Genomic DNA, 20363 nt, shown 5'->3' with positions numbered 1-20363 from the left:
CAGCCAGGGCTATACAGAGAAACCCTGTCTCGAAAAAAATAAAAAAATAAATCCCTGCTCTCCTTCCACGATGTGGTCCCAGGGATCGAACTCGAATTACATTTGGTGGCAAGTGACTGCAAGTGACTGACATCCACGAAGAGAGGCTCAAGGCAGCTTCCTCAACAACCTTGCTAAGATCCGGAGAAACCAGCCTAGCCCCCACCCCCGCTCTGACCAATCACCGCTCTCTGCGGTTCCGTGCTCGTTCCTGGTAGGTTCCTGCTTCCGTCTGTCAGCGGGCAGATTCAAGGCGGCCTATTTGACAAATCGACGCCCGCTGCTGCTCCCTGTGAGCTCCTGGTAGGCGCGTGCGTCTGTCCGTCAGCGGGGCGGGCCGCGGCAGCGGGGGTGTTTCCCGGCGAGCGCGGAGTTCCGGGCGCGCGGAGACCGTTGGGTGAGGCGGCGCGGATCTAAGCGGGGGTCCACTCTCAGCGGCGGCCGGGCTGGGGTCAGGCGCGGGGCGGCAGTGGCGGTTGGGGGTCAGATGCGGGGCCGCCGCTGTCTGGGTGAGGTGGGTGGGTAGACTTTTCGGAGCGGCGGAGCCGGAAGCCGAAAGTCTCGGGAGGGGGGCCGGAAAAGTTCGCGGCGTCCGCAGCGGTGCGTGGCTGCGCGCCTACCGCGGTGGCTCGGGGTCACGGCAGTGCGGTCCACGCCCCGGATCTCGGTCCGGGATCGCGCCTGTGGGGCCCAGGAGCCCCACTTGCTCTTGCTGGTCTTGAGCGAATACCTGGTCTCCCAGGCCACTTTTACGGCTCACCTCCCTCCCACTTAGACTTTTTGGCTTGTGCGGTCAAATTTGGTCTGCCAGATTTGCGTCGCCTTTTCTGATTCTGACACCCGGCTACACAAATCACGGACACCACCTCCCCCATAAGGCCTCTTCCCTGCCCTCCTTTATTCTTTCAGATCTCACCTCTCTGCCCCCTCAGAACCTGTTTCTCTGGAAACAATCTTGCTTTTGTAAAGCAGTCTGGCCTCGAACTACTGAGTGCTAGGATTGAAGGGCCTGCGCCACCACCGCCCTGGAGACTATCTGGATGGGATGGATGCATATGTGTCAGGGTGTGGAGTCTGATCTCAGGGCCCTTAACTTCCTGACGCCTGCCTAGTGGAGGTTGGACCTAGTGTATATTCCACATGATGGACGTGAAGCCCTAAGCAGGTGGAAAGGACATGAGATTGATTAGAACTCACAGGCATACTCCCAGCGAGCCCCAACATTGGAGAAGCAAACTTTCAGCTCCTTGGACGTAATGCAAGGTCATTATTGTATGCAACTCACTAGTTTGGAAGTTATCGGTTCCTGGCTACCAGTCCCCCAGAGAAGTCACAGTTGACCTTGCCACCACAGCCCCTCCCTGCCTGTGTAACTGACTGAGAAAGGTGGTATTAAGTGACCTAAAGTTAACTGGTACAAGGAGGAGACCCCAAGGAATCCCAAATTGATGTTTAAGTCTTTTAAAAATTAACTTTATTGCTGAATACTTAATGGCGGATTTATAAATATTTGAGTTTTAAAAGCTGAAGGGTTGTTCTTTATCAAGCCTTGTGTGTACAACTGGAAGGCTGAGTGCTGTCAGCAGTTGTGTCTCTGGTCTGAACTGGTGGCTCCTTGCCTACCCAGCAGGTCTGTGAGGTGTTTATCTGTGGGCTGTTTCTTTTCCTGGGACCCCCTAGTCTGTACCTAAACTGACTATTCTCTGACGATACAGCTGCCTGGAAGCCTGTCCTCCTCCTGTTTGCAGTCACTGTGGGTCCTCAGGGGTATCTCCACTACCTCCACACACCTGAGCAAGGGCCATGTGCATTCATAACCCAGTCTACTGGCTCCTGGGCTGCAGCACATTGAGAATTTCCAGTGAGAGCTCTCCGGGAAATCCCTGCTGTGGTTCCTCCTGCACCCGCAAAGTAGCAGCAGGCTGGACTGCACAGAGGACATGATAGCAGTCAACTTGGAGAAAACCTTCCAAGAAGGACGTGCTTCCTGCCTGTCCTCTCACTACTGTTTTCTGAGTTGGTTTGGGGTTTCCTTCTCCACAGTGGGATGTTAGGCCTCCACTTCCCATGTGGTTGCTACATGAATTGTCAGTATAGCTTGGCAGGTGGGCTCCATGGGGTGGGAGCTTTTACAGGCATGGACAGGATGACCTGGAGAAGAAAGAAAAATCTAGAAAGAGTTGTCCATAGATCCTCCAGATTATGCCAAGGATGGGCATTGCGGCTTCCAGGCTTATACTGAATATCTGGCCCTGCCCCCTTTACACAGAGGATTGGAGACAGCTTGGATGGCACACTGGACATCCATCCCATAATTGTAGTGTGCTCGCCCTGTCCGTGTCCATAGAGGAGGAGACACAGTGGCTGCTGCATCTAGGATCTGGGGCCCAGGTGGACAGTGGAGTTGGTATTTGGGGCAGGTTGTAATTTTGGTGGATGGTTCAGAACTGGAAATTTGAGCAAAAGGAAGTCAAGGATTTGGAACGTGGGCGTAGTCTCATGGTTGCCGTGCTCGATTGAAAGCACAGGGCATGGGTTGAGGGAGGAGGTGAGTTTGTGACAGGCTGGACAGTTGTGTTGCACAAAGGGATTCTGTGCTGTGTACCTACTATCACTTGCTGGGCCATCTAGTTATTGATGTCGCTGCAGCCGTCAGTAAAGGGCCCAGGGCAGGAGAGCTATAGAAGTTGGCCTTCCTCCCTCCTCTCTCTAGCTCTGCGCTCCTTGCCTTCTGACGGCCAGTACCTGGGCTTATGTTAGGCATGGTACAAACCTGTAAGAACTGATGGGAGCCAGGGAAGACAGGTGGAGCTGGGCAGCTGTAGCTTTCATGACCAGAGCTGGGAAGCCACTGAGGTTCTGAGCTGAGTAGGCCCAGGCTTCATGCTGTCCCTCTGACTCCCATGAGGCCACAGTGGCAGCAGAGAAGCTGTGCAGTCAGGGCTGGAGCTGTCCATTCGTTGTTTTAGTGTTGAGGTTCTAACACACACACACACACACACACACACACACACACACACACACACACACACCAGAGAGAGAGAGGAGAGAGAGAGAGAGAGAGAGAGAGAGAGAGAGAGAGAGATTTGAATTCCAACCTGTTATCGCCAGGCATGTGAGACTGAAGCAGAAGAGAATGCTGGGAGGGTAGACGTGGAGTTTAAAGCCCTACTGTGCGTTGTGGCCTTTTTAATTTTTTTGATTTTCATTTTATGTGTGTGAGTACACTGTAGCTGTACAGATGGTTGTGAGCCTTCATGTGGTTGTTAGGAATTGAATTTTTAGGACCTCTGCTCACTCTGGTCAACTCTACTCACTCAGTCTCTGCTCGCTCCAGCCCAAAGATTTATTTATTTCTTATTATACATAAGTACACTGTAGCTGTCTTCAGACACCCAGAAGAGGGCATCAGATCTCATTACAGATGGTTGTGAGCCACTGTGTGGTTGCTGGGATTTGAACTCAGGACCTTCAGAAGAGCAGTCAGTCCTCTTACCCGCTGAGCCATTTCGCCAGCCCTGTGGCATTTAAAAAATTAAGGTATACTTAAAGTTATTTTTTATATTTTGTGTTTGTCTGCATGATCACCACATGAGTGCAGTGTCTGCAGAGGCTACAAGAGGGCGTTGGATCCCCTGAAACTGGAGTTAATTGGGGGGGGGGGGCTGGGGGATTGTTACCTACCGTTGTGAGTGCTGGGAACCGAATCCTGGTCATCTGGAAGAGCAGGGAGCGCTCTTAGCTGCTGAGCCATCTCTCCAGCCCTACGTTTTCTGTTAATTAAATTAATTTGCTCTTTGACAGCTGTGTATGTAAGTGCCTTCCAATTACTGGTGCCCCCCCCCCCCCCACACACAGGTCAGTGTTCCTTATAAAACCTCCTGCATTCATGTCTTGCTGGAGTTCTTTTGTGCCAGCTGGGGGCTTTGGCATGGTGTCTCACTGAGTTGCTCAGGCTACCTGTAAGCTCCTTGGCTCTAGTGAATTTCCTCTCACAAAGCAGATATAAATGTGATGCCAGGGATGCATCCATCCACCACAGAGAAAGGGGCAGAGTCAGGTCTGCCCTCCTACCCAGGGCTAGTCACCCTCTCGGGCGCTTAGAGCAGAGCAGATGTAAGTTATACATATTCTCTGTGAGCTAGGACGCAGGGTCATTTAATTACATATGCAGGGTTATGGGCTGTGGGCATGTGCCAGCTGTGTCCTGCAGGTGAGAGACAATACAGCTTTGTCTTGGTGCTGTCACCACTGTGCAGGTCCCCTTTGGGAGTCTCAGCCTTAGACAGGGACTCTAGTAAAGGGTCCCTCCATGAGTGTGTAGGGGTCATTGTGCTGCTGTTGAGTGAAATGCTTTCTGCTTGCGCTCTCCAGTAAGTTACCCCATTTTTGGGGAACATGAATTTTCTTGGAGACACACAGAACAGGTTCATGTGAGCTCTGCAGGCGGCTGGGCTCTGTTCAGGTTAGGGCTCTTGCTTCTGGACTCAACACCCTCAGCCAAAGGTTGGTTCACAGAAACCAGCACGAAAGGCAGAAATGAGACGCCAGCTCTGAGCATCTGAGAAACATGTGGTGAATGAAAAGGAGGTGGCAGGTGACAGCTGTCCCCAGTGCATTGTGAATGGTGTGGGATTGTTTTTATATGTGTCATCAGAATCAAAGTACCCTTGAAGGAGTAGTAAGCTCCTTGTAAGTGATAGTTGTCTTTATGATGAGCGTTGCTTTGAAAGGCCATGCTGGCGTTTATTCAGTCACTGCCTGTTGGTGCTTGGGTCTCTGAGCACCTGATTACCAAAGGAGGTAAGAAGGAGGGCCTAGGGCTGGAGTGTGAGAGCAAAAGGAAGCAGCAGGGTCAGGGCAGGGTCAGGGCACAGTCAGTGTAGGGGTTGTATAGTTGGTGTTGTTCTGAGTGTGGCTCGACGCTGTGGGCGATGATGTTTAGGTGTGCAGAACAGAGGGCAGGGTGTTTGTCACAGGAGGCAAGATTGCAAGGGTTGGGAGCAGAGTGGACTCAGAACCTGTGGCAGGGAGGAGGGGGGTCCAGCCTTGGCCGACTGGCCGGTCACTCATTTTTGCAGGCCAGTAGACCTAGAGCCGAGTGACTCACTGTGGCAGCAGACCCACAGTCTGATTTTCCACACCGTAGCTTTCCACCAGTGGTTTGCTGGACAAGGCCTTGATCGTGTCAGGGTGTGAATGCCCCAAGGCTTTGAGGGACATGAAGACAGCAGGGCAATGGGGCCAACAAGGTTTGAAGGACAGCAAGGCCCTGTCCAGCAGTTGTACAGGCATGAGGTGGCCATCAGTGCCATTGTCCTGGAGCCGGGTGATTGCCTCTGGAGCTAAGTGTGGGAATGGTTCTGGTAGGTGATTTGTTAGCTGAATGAAATGTGACTGGGGTTTGGCTGGGGAAGAGGACTCTGGTCTGCTGCGGCTCCTGCTGCTTATGACATCCCTGCCTTCAGCACACCTCAGATTCCAGACACTTTGCAATCTATATCTCAGGACATATAACCCACTTCTTCTCTCAGCTGAGACTTAACCCCTACTTCAGAGCTAAGACCTTGGGAGGTTGTGTCCATCCTCCCAACCCACATCCCCAGATGCCTCCTTGTCTTATAGGGACTAGCCTGCTCTTTTGTGAAACCCAGCTGTATTCTCACACCCTTCAAAGGCTCTAAGGAACCCTGGTCGGCAGAAATGATGGTTAGCAGCTGCCCCCAGCCTTTAGGCTGTCTTGGAGATGGAAATACAGCAGGGAGGTTGTCACTGGGAAATGATGTTCCCCAGATGTGAGAGACTATTGGAAGATGCAGTGGTCATGCTGCTACCTTAGGTAGTCCAGGACTCCTGCCTTAGCCCAGCAGTCTTCTTCCTGGGCTCCCAGAGACCTCCCTGAGAAAATGGGTGAGAGGGAAGCCCACCTGCTGGGTGATCTGGGAGTAGAGGCTGCTGTGCTAGAGGATGAGAGAGGAACTTGGCATTGAAGAGCCAAAGTCGATAGAAAAGGAAAAGGCGATGGACCAGGCTGAGGTGGCTCTTCTGGCGTGGCAGGTGATGTTCAAAGGCTGTAGGAAGAATGGGCTCTAGTTGGCTTTGAGCAAAGCGTCTTGGAGAAGATGACAAGTGCTAGATCCTGTCTGACAGGGAGAGGGGCTTGCAGGCTGTGGGCCCACTGCAGTGTGTGGAGAACTGATACAGAAGAGGGAACACAGTGATCAGTGTCTTGGTCTGGTTGTGTCTCGTGCCCAGGTAAGGCCACCACCAGGGCGTTGTCTAGGACCCACCCTGCTTGCCTGTGGTAAGCTGCAGAAGCCGTCCACCATCTTAAACCATGCAGTAACTGTAGAGATGTGAGTGTGGGGTGGAAGGCGCTGAGTGTCAGTGTCAGCGGGAAGCACTTGCTCCAGCCAGGATTGGTACCAGCAGGTAGGAAGCTCATTAATGAGTTATTGTGGGGACCACCAGATCTGTCTCCTGTATTGACATCTCTTCCCACATTTATAGCAGGGGAAGCTTCCCAGAACTCTAAAATGGTGTTTTTAGATCCTCTTTCAAGGTCACTGTAGTATAATGACCCAGGCCCTCACCAGGTTGCCTCCTGGTAGATTCCCCTCCTTTCTTTTGTCCTCTAGAGCAGTGGTTCTCAACCTGTGGGTCAAGACCCTTTTGGGGGGTGAAACAATACTTTCACAGGGGTTGCCCAAGACCATCAGAAAATAGGTATTTACATTACACAATAGCAGCAAAACTACAGTTATGAAGTAGCAATGAAAATAATTGTGTGGTCGGGGGTCACCACAGCATAAGGGACAGTATGAAAGGGCGCACCATTAGGTAGGTTTAGAAGATTGTTCTGAATTGAGGTGTGATGTGGTCTGTGTTTTTTTTAGGGCTTTGTGGTGTGTGGGGTTATAACTCACATGGCTGCAGCCAGTGTGACTTCCCCCGGCTCCCTAGAACTGCTACAGCCTGGCTTCTCCAAGACCCTCCTAGGGACCAGGTTAGAAGCCAAGTACCTGTGCTCAGCCTGCAGAAACATCCTGCGGAGGCCTTTCCAGGCCCAGTGTGGGCACCGCTACTGCTCCTTCTGCCTGACCAGCATCCTCAGGTGTGCATCTATCCTCTCCAGGTGGGTGGGGCAGCTGGGTGGCTCTGAAGTCGGATTGCACACTGTCCCGTAGAGTGGTTGCCAGTACAAATTCTTCATGGATTCTGGAGGCTTAGCGCAAATCAAGAATGTAAAATTTATTGGGCTGGAGAGATGGCTCAGCCATTAGGAACACTGACTGTTCTTCCGGAGGTCCTGAGTTCAATTCCCAGCAACCACATGGTGGCTCACAACCATCTGTAAAGTGATCAGATGCCTTCTTCTGTGTGTCTGAAGACAGCTGCAGTATACTTACATACGTAAAATAAATAATTCTTTAAAAAATTTATTATATAAAAAACATTGATTGTTTCTGGGTGAGGTGGAATATCCCTTAATTTCAGGAAGCAGAAGCAGGAGACCTCTGTGAGTTCAATATCATCCTGGTCTACAACTGAGTTCTAGAGCAACCTAAAAAAAAAGAAAGAATGGAGATCTGATCATAGCAACATATGGTAGTATATTCCCTCTCTCTCTCTCTCTCTCTCTCTCTCTCTCTCTCTCTCTCTCTCTCTCTGTGTGTGTGTGTGTGTGTGTGTGTGTGCGCGCGCGCGCTGTCTGTCTGTCTGTCTGTCTCTCTCTCTCTCTCTCTGTCTCTGTGTGTGTGTGTGCTCTGTCTCTCTCTGTCTCTCTGTCTCTGTCTCTGTCTCTCTCTCTCTCTCTCTCTCCCCCTCTCTTTGTTCCCAGCTCTGGGGAGGTAGAGATTGGAAGATCAGAAGTTCAGGGTCATCCTTGACTATGTAGCAAGTTCAAAACCAACCTCAGCTCTATGTCTCAAAAAATAACAACAGACATCAGAGAACTGGCTCAGTGCATGAAGGCACTTGCTGCAGGTTTGACAGGCTGAGTGTGAGCCCTGAGATGCAGACTTATGAAGGAGAGAGCTGACTTGTCCTTGGACCTCCACCAGCACACCTTGGTACATGTTTATACACACACAGTAAATTTTAAAAATGTAACTAAAAAATTAAAACAAAGAGGCAGGGTAGATAAAGTGCATCCTATGAAATCAAGGCCCCACCCATGTAAAGCCTGGACATGGAAATCACATCATATGCCTGGAGATGGAGTCATGGGGGTTCTTGGGGCTCATTGTTTAGCCTAATCTGGACGTTGTAGGTCCCAGTAAGAGTTCTATCTGAAAAAGGTAGATGGCACCTAAGGAGGAGTACCTGGTATGTGACCTCTAGCTTCCACAGATACATGTATATGCATCCGTATTCAGCTTCCACAGATACATGTATATGCACCCGTATTCATTTTCTTCCCCCCCCATACATTGGCTATATATTGGAATACTATTTTTGGACATGTAGATTAAATATTGCATTGTTGGTTTCACAGGCACTAGAAAGTTAGTGTGAGGATTATAGCTCCCTTAGGCTGCTCTGGGTGGGTAGATTGTCACACAAGTGGGTGGCTGACATGTGTCACTGCCGTAGTCTCAAAGGGTAGCAGCAGTGCACATGGAGAAGTAAAACACACCCACGTTTTTCTACCATGTATTTTGGAGGCCAGGCCAGTCAAGGCTCAGTGACAAAGCACTTACCTGGCATTCATGAAGCCTTAGCTTGATCCCTGACATCACAAATTCAAAAAGGAAAAGGAGGGGATGGTTAGCCCTACAAGTTCAGCCTGATACCCTTTTCCACATTGACGCTTCTCATTTGTGGGGTTTATGATATTGTACAGTTGATATACTAGTTTGATCAGAGATGAGAAAAACAAAGAATGAACAGTGTGGAGCCGGTTGTGGGCTGAGCAGACTGCTCAGAGATTCTCCGGAGCAGGCACTCAGTGGGACTTTGTGTTTCCTCTGTTCCACTAGCTCTGGGCCTCAGAACTGTGCTGCCTGTGTCCATGAAGGCCTGTATGAAGAAGGCGTTTCTATTTTAGAGAGCAGTTCGGTAAGTGCACTCTGTATTGAGATAAACATGTCAAAATGAACAGAAATGCTTAGCAAGCAGTTTTGTTCTGTAACTGGTAACGGAGTGAGGATTTGGGCGCTGAGAGTGGCTTCTTCCTGACCCTTTAGGGTTGGAGAGGCTGAGAAGCATGGTCCTTAGTCACCTTCTGCCCCACGTGCTGGCTGAGAAGGTGGCACAGCGAGTTTTGGGTCGGGTCTCTGATCAAGGACGTTCCTGTTGCAGGCCTTTCCAGATAACGCTGCCCGCAGGGAGGTGGAGAGCCTGCCGGCTGTCTGTCCCAATGATGGATGCACTTGGAAGGGGACCTTGAAAGACTACGAGGTAAATGGGCATTTCTGTTCTGGCCTGGTGGCTGAGTCTCCAGCAGTGGGCTTTAAAAAATAATTTATTTCAGTGCATGTGTGGTTTGCTGCATGTTTGTCTGTGCAAGTGTGTCGGACCCCGGGACTGGAGTTACGGACAGCGGAGCTGCCTCCCGAGAATTGAGCTGGGCCCTCTGAAGAGCAGTCAGGGCTCCTAACTTTTCTTTTTTTTCTTTTAAGATTTATTTATTTATTGTATCTAAGTACACTGTAGCTGTCTTCAGACACACCAGAAGAGGGCATCCAATCCCATTACAGATGGTTGTGAGCCACCATGTGGTTGCTGGGAATTGAACTCAGGACCTCTGGAAGAGCAGATGGCACTCTTAACTGCTGAGCCATCTCTCCAGCCCCCATGCTCTTAACTTTTGAGTCATCTCTCCAACCCCTACAAAATATAATCTCATAGAAGCCATGTTCTAGTCTTGCTAGAACTGGTCTGGCTAATGTATGTGAAAAAAGTTCCTCCTCAGAGCTGGCCATGGTGGCACACCCCTTTAATGCCAGCACTCGGGAGGCAGAGGCAGGCAGATCTCTGAATTTGAGGCTAGCCTGGTCTACAGAGAACGTTCCATGACAGCCATCACTTCATAGAGAAACCCTGTCTTGAAAAAACGGAAAAGAAAGGAGAAGGAGGGCCTTTTCCTTCATCTGCAGTGCCCATGATCCCAGCACTTGGGGAGGTGAGGCTGGAGAATGCCGAGTTGAGGGTTAGCCGGGCCTACCTAGAGAATTTTGGTTTTGTTTTGCTTTGTTTTGTTTTGTTTGTTTCTTTGTTTAAAGAGTACCCTTTCTGAAACCCAAATAGTGCAGATAGGCCTGTCACTTCTTTCCACATCTTAGTTTCCTCCTCTGGTTTCCCCAGAGGTACAGTAGCACTGGAACACTTCGTATAAGAAGCCAGCACCGTGTTGGCCTTGGCAATACCATTGTGTTGCTTTGGCTGCAGAGTTTTCATTTTTTGGCTGGAAGCTGCAGCCTTTAGGCTCAGTGGGATTCTGTGGTGTATATCATAGCCACCAGGGATTTCTCTATTGTTATTTGTTTTCTATTTCTTTCTTTCTTTTTTTTTAAATTTATTTATTATATGTAAGTACACTGTAGCTGTCTTCAAACACTCCAGAAGAGGGCGTCAGATCTTGTTACGGATGGTTATGAGCCACCATGTGGTTGCTGGGATTTGAACTCTGGACCTTCGGAAGAGCAGTCGGGTGCACTTACCTACTGAGCCATCTTACCAGCCCTGTTTTCTATTTCTTTTGAGTCAGTCTTTCTATAGCCCTGGTTGTCCTGGAATTCGGAGATCCACTTGCCTCTGCCTCTTGAGCTCTCAGATTAAAGATGTGCACTACCCTGCCTCAAAAGACTTTTCTTGCTGTGGATTGTGTTGACTCTGGAAGTTATTCAAGTAATGGGTATATTTGTTTTGGTCACAGAAAGACATCTAAAAGGCCAATAGAAGAGGTGGTATATGAAAGGGGCCAGTGTAGTGTGGACATTAGTCTCAGCCTCATGTCACCTTTGGCATCTTGAGTTAAACCTGCATTACAGAGGCCATGTGGTTAGGTGACGTCACTCCAGTCCACCAAGTTTCTCTTTCTTCTTGCTCTAGTCAACAACCTTTAAAGAAGTTTTTGATTCCGTTGGACATGATGATGCACACCTATAATCCCTATTCTTACAAGGCTGAGACAGGAAGACCATGAGTTCAAAGGTGGCCCAGGCTGCTAATGAGGTCTTGTCTTTCTGATGCCTGCCTCTTGTGTCTGGCTATATGTCCCATGACCTGTTGATGGTCACACTTTGTGATCCCAGGCCTTGGGTTTCAGTCTCTAGCTGAGCAGTTTGGGCTTCACTTGGGTGAACAAGAAACTCATTTTTTCTTTTCTAGCATGGTGTCAGGACCTGATCAAGAGTCATAGTCCACACTATATCCTTAAAATGAAATGCTTAGTGCTGTCTGTGAAAGAGATGGCTCCTAGGGAAGTGACATGCTTGGTGTATTGGGTGGATGCAGGAAAATGTGGGTGTAGGGCATGGGGCCTATAGAACCTGTTTGCTCTTGAAGGTGTTTTGAGAGACCCCTGGGGCAAGCGGAATAATTCTTCCCAGGCCTGTGGTGGGCTTTAGATTCCTCCAAGATTTGTGTTGCCTCCAGGCCTGTGGTACTGTAGGTCAGTGACTGTGTGGGCCTCTGACTGATGGCCAGGGACTGCAGCCAGGCCATGGGCTTGGTGCCATGTGGCTTTGTAGGCATGCAGGGCGGAAAGTCCCTGGCTGCACCCTTTGAGAGCTCTGGAAAGTCCCTGAGACGAGTTGGGTTTGGTCACGTGGGAGGGCAGGCACAGCTCGGCCTTAGCTGATTTTATTGATAAAAACTTGTCGCTGGTAGCAAATGTCACAAGCCAGAGAAGAAATTACACCCTCTTTGTGCAGTCATTATCACAGATAATCCTCTCTCCTGCCTGTCACACAACTCTTTATTTCTTAGCTTTCACAGAAGCTAAGGTTGTAACTAAAACATTTTTTTTTATGGTTTGAATTATTTAAAATGTTTGGAAAGATGGAAAAAAATCCTGCTTAGTCTTTGGCTCTGTTTTCCTCTATGATGAGGTCTTTCATTCTGAAGATGAATTGAAAGCTGTATTCAAGTCTGTTGTCCTGAAGGCAAGGTCTGGTGCCGCACTAGGGAAATCAAAGGCTGCCAGATCTGTGAGATCCAGGCCAGCCAGGCTACACATAGTGAGTTCCAGACCAGCCAGGCTACAGATTCCAGGAAGCAGCTGACACTGGGGAGGGCAGGTGACCTCCTTGTGGATCTGCTTTTCACATGTATTTACTTTATGCATACCTGGTGTCCAAAGAGGGACCAGAAGAGGGCACTGGCTCCCTTAGAACTGCAGTTAAGGTTGGCTGTGAGCCACCATGTGGGAGCTGGGGGTTGAACCTGAGTCTACCACAGAGCAACAAGTGCTTCTAACTACTGATTCTCTCTCCAGCCCATCATTATAGTCTACATAGTGAATTCCAGACCAGCCAGAGTTATATAGTGAGACCCTTTCTCAACCACACCCATCCAACCCCCATACCCAAATTTCAGTTTTAACAACTGTATTTTCTTAAAATATTAAGTTTGAATTCTGCTTGAATAAATGTTGATATATTTGGATTGTGTCGGCTAGGGGAGTTTGAGCTTTGTCCTTGTTGCCTGAGTATGTTGTTACAGGTGTGTCTTCTGTAACCCTTTATCATTTCTCAGGAGCCATCCACTTTATTAAGATAGTTTCCTGTTGGCTTAAGCCCAGCACTTAGTCTAGGATGCCTGGCCATCTTACCTCAGGGCCTCCTATCTTTGTTTTCCCAACATTGGAATTACAGGAGCGCACTGCTATATGTGGCTTTTTGTTTTTTGGTTTTTGAGACAGGGTTTCTCTGTGTAGCCCTGGCTGTCCTGGAACTCACTCTGTAGACCAGGCTGACCTCGAACTCAGAAATCCGCCTGCCTCTGCCTCCCGAGTGCTGGGATTAAAGGCGCGCGCCACCACGCCCGGCCAAGCTCAGGTCTTAGTGTTTGTGTGGGATATAATTGAGCCATTTCCCTAGCCCCAAGTCAAAAGTAGCCTTTTAGTTAAATTATAGTAACTTAACTAATTTTTTTCAAATACTATTTATTTATTTAATGTGTATGAGTATATTGTAGCTGTCTTCAGACACACCAGAAGAGGACATCAGATCCCATTACAGACGGTTGTGAGCCACCATGTGGTTGCTGGGAATTGAACTCAGGACCTCTGGAAGAGCAGTCAGCGTTTCTAACCACTGAGCCACCTCTCCGCCCCAACTTAACTATTTTTGTACATTAGTCTTACCTCTCTAAACTGTTATAGCATAATAGCTTGAGGCCCCTCTTTGTGCTTGTTTAATAACTAGTTGTTGCACACTCGGGGGTTACAGGATCATGGCACACAGAGCCCCTTGGGCTGGAGCATTAATGTGGTTGTCTGAGTCCTTATGTGTCCTAGCTTGGGGGTTGCCGGGCACTTAGACTGAATGTGCCACTTCTGCTTTTCCTGACTGCAGTCCCACCTCCTTCCTAGGATTTGACTGAGGGTCTCTCACCCTCTCGTCTTCTTAGAACAACCTTCCTCCAGAGTTGTTTGGATAACTCTGAACAGCAAATTTGATCTTTATGGCCCGGCTGTTGGGTCTTTTCTTGCCTACTCCGGACTGTGTCTCAGCCTCAGGAACTTGCCTCTTGCCTAGGAACCTTCTCCTAGAAGTTTTCCTCCTCTGTCTGTGCATGGATACAGTTAGCACTTAGGAAGAAGAAAGTTCTGTGAATGAGCAGTGGAGGCTACACAGCACCGGTGTGCTTCCTGGACTGACCTGTGTGCTTAATGTAGGGCATCCAGGCATGGATGGTATACATCTTTAATCCTAGCACTCAGGAGGCAGAGGCAGGAAGGTCTCTGAGTTCAAGATCAGCCTGGTCTATAGAGAGAGTTCTAGAACAGCCAGGGCTACATAGAGAAACCCTGTCACCGCCCCGCCCCCCCCCCCAATAGTATAGGGAGGAAAACAAAAAGATAGCTTAACCTACAAATTGGTAATTCCATGTCCCTCTGATGAACTGTGTCTCAGTGGTCTATTGCTGTGCAGAGACACCATGACCCAGTCAACTCTTTTAAAGGACAACATTTAGCTGAGGGCTTTCTCTTAGTTAGGAGCTGTCTGGCTTACAGTTCAGAAATTTAGTCCCTAATTGTCATGGTGGGAAACATGGCAGCATGCAGGCAGACATCTGTCTCTTGATCCATAGGTAGCAGAAGGGGACTCTGTTACATTGGGCATAGCTTGAACATAGGAGACTTCAAAGTCTGCCCCCAAAGTGACATCCTTCCTCCAGTAAGGCCACATCTCCTAATAGTGCCACTCTTTACTTGCCAAGCATTCAAACACATGGGTTTATGGGGCCATACCTATTCAAACCAGCACAGAAGCTGATGTGAGGGTGGGGTGGGGTGCACTGGCGCTGTCACTCACTGGAGAGCAGCTGTAATGGAGCAGCTCAGTCTAGCAAAGCTAGGAGTCAGCATCCTTGGTTTCTGACAGTGAGAGAGGATACAGTGGCCCGTGTCTATACAGTGGTTTTGAGGGGGCAGTCTCCATGATGGGCGGGCTGGACAGCATGGACAGCAAGCCACTTGCATGTGCTGTGGCCACCTGCATGTCCTCATGCTATCTTCATTTACTTCTTTTGTTGCCAGAGCTGCCACGAAGGACTGTGCCCATTCCTGCTGACTGAGTGTCCTGCGTGTAAAGGCCTGGTCCGCCTCAGCGAGAAGGAGCACCACACTGAGCAGGAGTGCCCCAAGAGGAGCCTGAGCTGCCCGCACTGCAGGGCACCCTGCAGCCACGTGGACCTGGAGGTGCACGGGCGGGGTGGGGCAGCCTAGGAGGCAGTGCCCACAGCACGGGCAGTCACCTAGTATTTACTGGCATGCTTGAAGTTTGCTTAACTTCTTCATATTTCTCTCCATGGCGTCATGGAGGTTAGAAGGTTTTTGGTGGAACTGGGTTTCAGTAGGTAATTAGTACTGACTTACTTTAAAAAGTGATTTATAAAATACAAAAAAATTCAGGAAAAGAATGTTTAAAGGGGATGTGCAAATGGCTAGCAGTTAGGAATACTTATTGCGGGCTGGTGAGATGGCTCAGTGGGTAAGAGCACCCGACTGCTCTTCCAAAGGTCCCGAGTTCAAATCCCAGCAACCATATGGTGGCTCATAACCATCCTTAACCATCTGTAACAAGATCTGACGCCCTCTTCTGGAGTGTCTGAAGACAGCTACAGAGTAATTACATATAATAAATAAATAAAGCTTTAAAAAAAAAAAAAGGAATACTTATTGCAGCTGGGCGTGGTGGCGCGTGCCTTTAATCCCAGCACTCGGGAGGCAGAGGCAGGCGTATTTCTGAGTTCGAGGCCAGCCTGGTCTACAAAGTGAGTTCCAGGACAGCCAGGGCTATACAGAGAAACCCTGTCTGGAAAAAAACAAACAAACAAAAAAGAATACTTATTGCTCTGTGAGAGGACCTGGGTCAGGTCACAACACCTACAAGGTGCCTAACAAGAGTCCCATAGCACAGTTCTAGGGGATCCCATTCCCTTTCTTCTCTGTGAACCAGGCAAGCACAGCACTCATATACACAAGATAAATCTAGAGCATGTATATTTTGAGACAGGTTCTCACCTGTAGCTGTCCCTGAGCTGGAACTTGCTATGTAGACCAGGCTGGCCTCAAACAGAGACCTTGTGTCTCTGCTCTAAAATGCTCGGATTAATGACTTGTGCCACCTTACAGGGCTAAAAGAATTTTCAGGTATTTTAGACTTGAGTGTGGTGAATTGGTGCCTATAATCACAGTCAGGAGGTTGAGGCCAGCCTGGACTGTATGGTAAGACCCTGTCATGTTCCCACCTCTCTCCAAATGACAAGAAAAATATGTCTTGTTTTAGAAAGGTTGAAGCACAGAAGGCAGAGAAAACAGCATTGTGATTGAGCAGCCGTGTGTCACTCCTCTAGACTGTTAATGAGCAGGTCCGATTAGATCGTATAAGACAGGTTCTCATTTCATCTATGGCATTCAGGGTGCATTATTAGTAGCAGTGTGCCATCACTTGAACAAGGGTCTGAGATGGTCACCTTCCACAGAGGAAAGGTGTACCTTGGCTTTGGAGTGAGAGAGAGGACGGGACTGTGAGGACATGCGCCCAGTCCTAAGGAATTTTCATATGACCCACCTCTTAGATTGCATCACATGCCCATGTGTAGTCCTATGTTAGGGACCAAGCCTTCAACACGTAGATCTTTGGGGGACACTGGCAAGCCAGACCATATCTAAAATGTACCAGTGTTTGCTGTGTCCCTTTCTTGGCTTGCCCACATTCTCACTGTGAGAAAGTAGCCTTCACTCAGGTTTGCTGAAGGCGGGACGTCAGCTTCTCTCTCTCAGCTGCTGCTGAATTTGCTTTCCAGGTCGTGGCACTGTGTTCTTCTGTTGTGTGACATTGGGTGTTAGGTGCTCTGTAGTGATTTTTCAGGGTCTCTCCTCAGGGAAGTTTGGCTGTGCCCTGGGGCCATGCAAGGACAGGCTAGTCTAGTGCTAACAAAGTTCTCACAGTCATTTGCTCTCTCCATGGATCCTTTGTTCTAGTCAGGTGTTGGAAGATGGTGTCCCCTTTCCCTATCCTTTCTGAGTTTCCTGGAGGTTGCAGAGAAGGAAGTCTTTAAGTCTGAAGTTGTGAGGGTGCCTGTAGGCTCTCATTCAGGGTTAATCACAACTTTCAGAGAGTCAGAGGGACCATGAGCATATCAGGCCTCTCCTAGGTGCTGGCTGCCATCTTCAGTACTTCCTGTCTCCCGTCCTCCTCTACTTCCCTGTCCTGATGTTGGCATTCCCAACTAATGTTCCTGTTTCTCTTTAAGGTACACTATGAGGTCTGCCCCAAGTTTCCCTTAACCTGTGATGGCTGTGGCAAGAAGAAGATCTCTCGGGAGAAGGTGAAGCATTTCTTTCCAGTGGGGTGGTTTATGGCCAGAAGCAGCAAAGTGAGGTTTCTGAGCTACTGCTAGGATGGGCATGTTCTTGGGCACACTGGCTTATCCTCCAATATTCATTTGAATTGTTTTGCTGTTCATCTGTTTTGAGGCAGGGGTCTTACTAATAGCCCTGAGTGCCTAGAACCTGCTTTGTAGACCAGGCTGGCCATAAACTCATGGAGACTTGCCTTCACAGCATGTTTCACCATGTCTGATGTTCCCCACCACACCACCCTCTACCAGAATTTCATGTAGCCCAGGCTGGCCTGGAACTTATAGCTAAGAATAACCTTGAACTCCTGATCCTCCTGCCTCCAACTACGGAGTGCTAGAATTATAGGCATACACCCATAATCCTGGTTTATATTGTTACTGTTGGACAAGTTCCTTTTTTTTTTTTTTTTTTTTTTTTAAAGATTTATTTATTTATTATGTAAGTACACTGTAGCTGTCTTCAGACACTCCAGAAGAGGGAGTCAGATCTTGTTACGGATGGTTATGAGCCACCATGTGGTTGCTGGGATTTGAACTCCAGACCTTCGGAAGAGCAGTCGGGTGCTCTTATCCTCTGAGCCATCTCACCAGCCCCCGGGCAAGTTCCTTTTTGTGGGAGTATAGTGTGGGATTGGAATTCAGGGCTTCAAAGCTTTCTCCTATTGAGCTGGGCTTCCCTCTTGATGACAGAAATACACCTCTCACCACAAAGAAAGGAGAGGGTTTATTTTTGAGTTGAGTACAAAATACTGTGGCCTAAGGACATAGACTTAGTTACCCCAAATAATGAGTTTCGTGTGTGTGTGTGTGTGTGTGTCTGTGTGTGTGTGTGTGTGTCTGTGTGTGTCTGTGTGTGTCTGTGTGTGTCTGTGTCTGTGTTTGTCTGTCTGTCGTAACCCTTGGTAACTTCATTCCTCTTACCCTCCAGTTTCAGGACCATGTCAGAGCATGCAGCAAGTGCCGGGTTCTCTGCAGATTCCACACCGTTGGCTGTTCAGAGATGGTAAGCCATGGGGCTGCTCTTAGGGACTAGGAACCTGGGTGGGTCTTTCCCTTATGTTAGACAGTCTCCAGCTCTGGCTCCTCCTAGGTTCTTCTACCTCTTGTTATCTCTCCTGGCTATCTCTCAGCATCCCTTCTTGATGCCCTCAGGTGTCCAGGCTTGCCCTCTTGAGATCTAAGAACACACAATTATATGTGCTCCTGGCACCTTGAACTTTCCGGAATGCCTAGTGGAGGCCTTAGAGCCACACCTTGGTCTTTTGTGTTCTTGCCGTCCACTTCCCCCCGCTCTCCCATGAAAGGAGAGCACACTTTAGCTCAGCTGCCTAGCCAAAGTCCCCATGCCCAGAGGTCTGGCAGATCTTCCTCTTGTCTCATATTTCACACGCATACTGACAAATCTTTGACTGTTGGTAGATGGATCCTGTCCCTCCAACTGCTATCTTGTCACCTCATCATCTCCTGCCTGGACACAGGCTTTATGTATTAGCCTATCTTGCCCCTTCATATTCAGCCTGACATAGGCTATTTCTTTCTCTGTACAATGGGAGCCCCCATGTCCCTTCATGACGTGTGAACATGTGCTGGTCCATAGTGGGCCTGTAGGATGTGAACATTCAGGGTAAGAGGAGGAGGCAAGCTGAGGATGCCATGTCTAGGGCAGGGCGTCTCTGCTCTCTTGTATGTAGTGGTGGGGATCGTTACAGCCTCTATTCAAGGCGGCTAAGCTCCCTGCAGAAGGTGGGTTAGAAGCTACCGGGAAGCTCAGCTGCTGTAACCCTGACCCTAGGATCGATGCGTATTCAGTTTGTGGGGCGCTCCAGTTAGTCTCTGACCTTGTGTGTCGGAACCTTGCTGACCCATGCTGAGGAAACCTAGCTGACTAATGCCTGCCCTGGGAGGTGCAGGGTCACCTGCTTATGTCTCCTGTCGTCCAGGCGGCTGTGCCCCCACTGGGAACACAGATGTCTTGCTTTCTGTTTTCTTACATTTTGAGTGTCTTTTTAAAATTATTTTATTTTGCTATGATTTTTATTTTTTTATTACATTTGTGGGTGTTTGTACATGTAAGCCATGGCAGCATGCACATGAAACCAGAAGACAGCTTTTAGGGGTGGCTCTGTCCTTCCAACATATGGGTCCCAGGGGTTAAACTCAATGATCACCAGAACTCAGTGGACATCAGACGGCACATCTACATGCTAAGCCATCCAAGGTCTGCTTGAGGTTGGGTGGTTGTTGTTGTTGTTGTTGTTGTTGTTGTCTGTCTGTTTTGTTTTGTTTAGTTTTGTTGGTTTGGGGGTTTTTTTGTTTAGTGTTTTGTTTTTGAGACAAGGTTTCTTTTTTTCTTTTTTTTTTTAAATGATTTATTTATTTATTATATGTAATTATACTGCAGCTGTCTTCAGATACACAAGAGAGCATCAGATCTCAATATGGATGGTTTTAAGCCATCATGTGGTTACTGGGATTTGAACTCATGACCTTCAGAAGAGCAGTCGGTGCTCTTAACCACTGAGCCATCTCTCCAGCCCGAGACAGGGTTTCTATATGTATGTAACTCTGGCTGTCCTGGAACTTACTCTGTAGATCAGGTTGGCCTCGAACTCAGAAATCTGCCAGCCTCTGCCTCCCAAGTGCTGGGATTAAAGGTGTGTGCCACCACGCCTGGCTCCGGGTTTGGTTTTTACTTGACAGATTCTCATTATATAGCCCAGGCTGACCTTGCACTCATAGACAGCCCTCTGTCCCTGCCTTGTAAGCACTGGGATTGAACACCTTTGCCACTCTGCCTGTTTATAGTCTAATGGTACTATAGTAATTTTGAAATGTAAGACCTTAAAATTTTTTGCACAAGTTTGAATTTGCTCAAATAGTGACTCACCTTTAATCCCAGCACTTGGGAGGCAGGTGCAGGCTAATTTCTTAGTTCAAGGTCATCCTGGTCTACTGAGTGAGTTCTAGGACAGTCTGGACTACACAAAGAAACCCTGCCTCAAAAAATAAACAACAACAACAACAACAAAAAAAAAAACCAAGTTTGAAAGTACTTAGTTGTGTCTTAATTACTTTTCCGTTGCTATGTAAAGATTTACACAGTTCCAGAAGGTTAGAATCTGTGCCCATCATCATGGGCAGCATGGGAGCAGGCAGGCAGACAGGCAGACAGGCAGGCATGGTAGCAGGCAGGCAGGCAAGCAGGCAGGCATGGGAGCAGGCAGGCAGGCAGGCAGACAGGCAGGCATGGGAGAAGGCAGGCAGGTAGGCAGGCAGGCAGACAG

General features: G+C 48.7%; 1 protein-coding gene across 4 annotated transcripts in view; it reads left to right on the top strand.

Annotated features, from left to right (window-relative positions):
* Window positions 1-375: 375 nt before the first annotated feature.
* Traf2 (TNF receptor associated factor 2) overlaps window positions 376-20363 on the top strand; it is a 27177-nt gene continuing 7189 nt past the window's right edge. Inside the window, exons 1-7 of one of the 4 annotated variants that reach the window (XM_021193434.2) lie at window positions 376-436; window positions 6936-7174; window positions 9021-9099; window positions 9343-9441; window positions 14750-14911; window positions 16972-17046; window positions 18008-18082. In XM_021193434.2, coding sequence (XP_021049093.1) covers window positions 6966-7174; window positions 9021-9099; window positions 9343-9441; window positions 14750-14911; window positions 16972-17046; window positions 18008-18082 — 699 coding nt within the window. In that variant the 5' untranslated portion in view covers window positions 376-436; window positions 6936-6965. Of the gene's footprint in view, window positions 437-638; window positions 1303-4377; window positions 6472-6935; window positions 7175-9020; window positions 9100-9342; window positions 9442-14749; window positions 14912-16971; window positions 17047-18007; window positions 18083-20363 lie in introns of those variants that run through there. The other 3 variants (XM_021193436.2, XM_029536750.1, XM_029536749.1) reach the window with 3 other exon arrangements.

This window comes from Mus pahari, chromosome 3, assembly GCF_900095145.1.
Source record: "Mus pahari chromosome 3, PAHARI_EIJ_v1.1, whole genome shotgun sequence".
In the NCBI taxonomy this organism is placed as follows: domain Eukaryota; kingdom Metazoa; phylum Chordata; class Mammalia; order Rodentia; family Muridae; genus Mus; species Mus pahari.
Note: the sequence above shows the minus strand (reverse complement) of the source record. Positions and strands in the feature narration are given on the sequence as shown.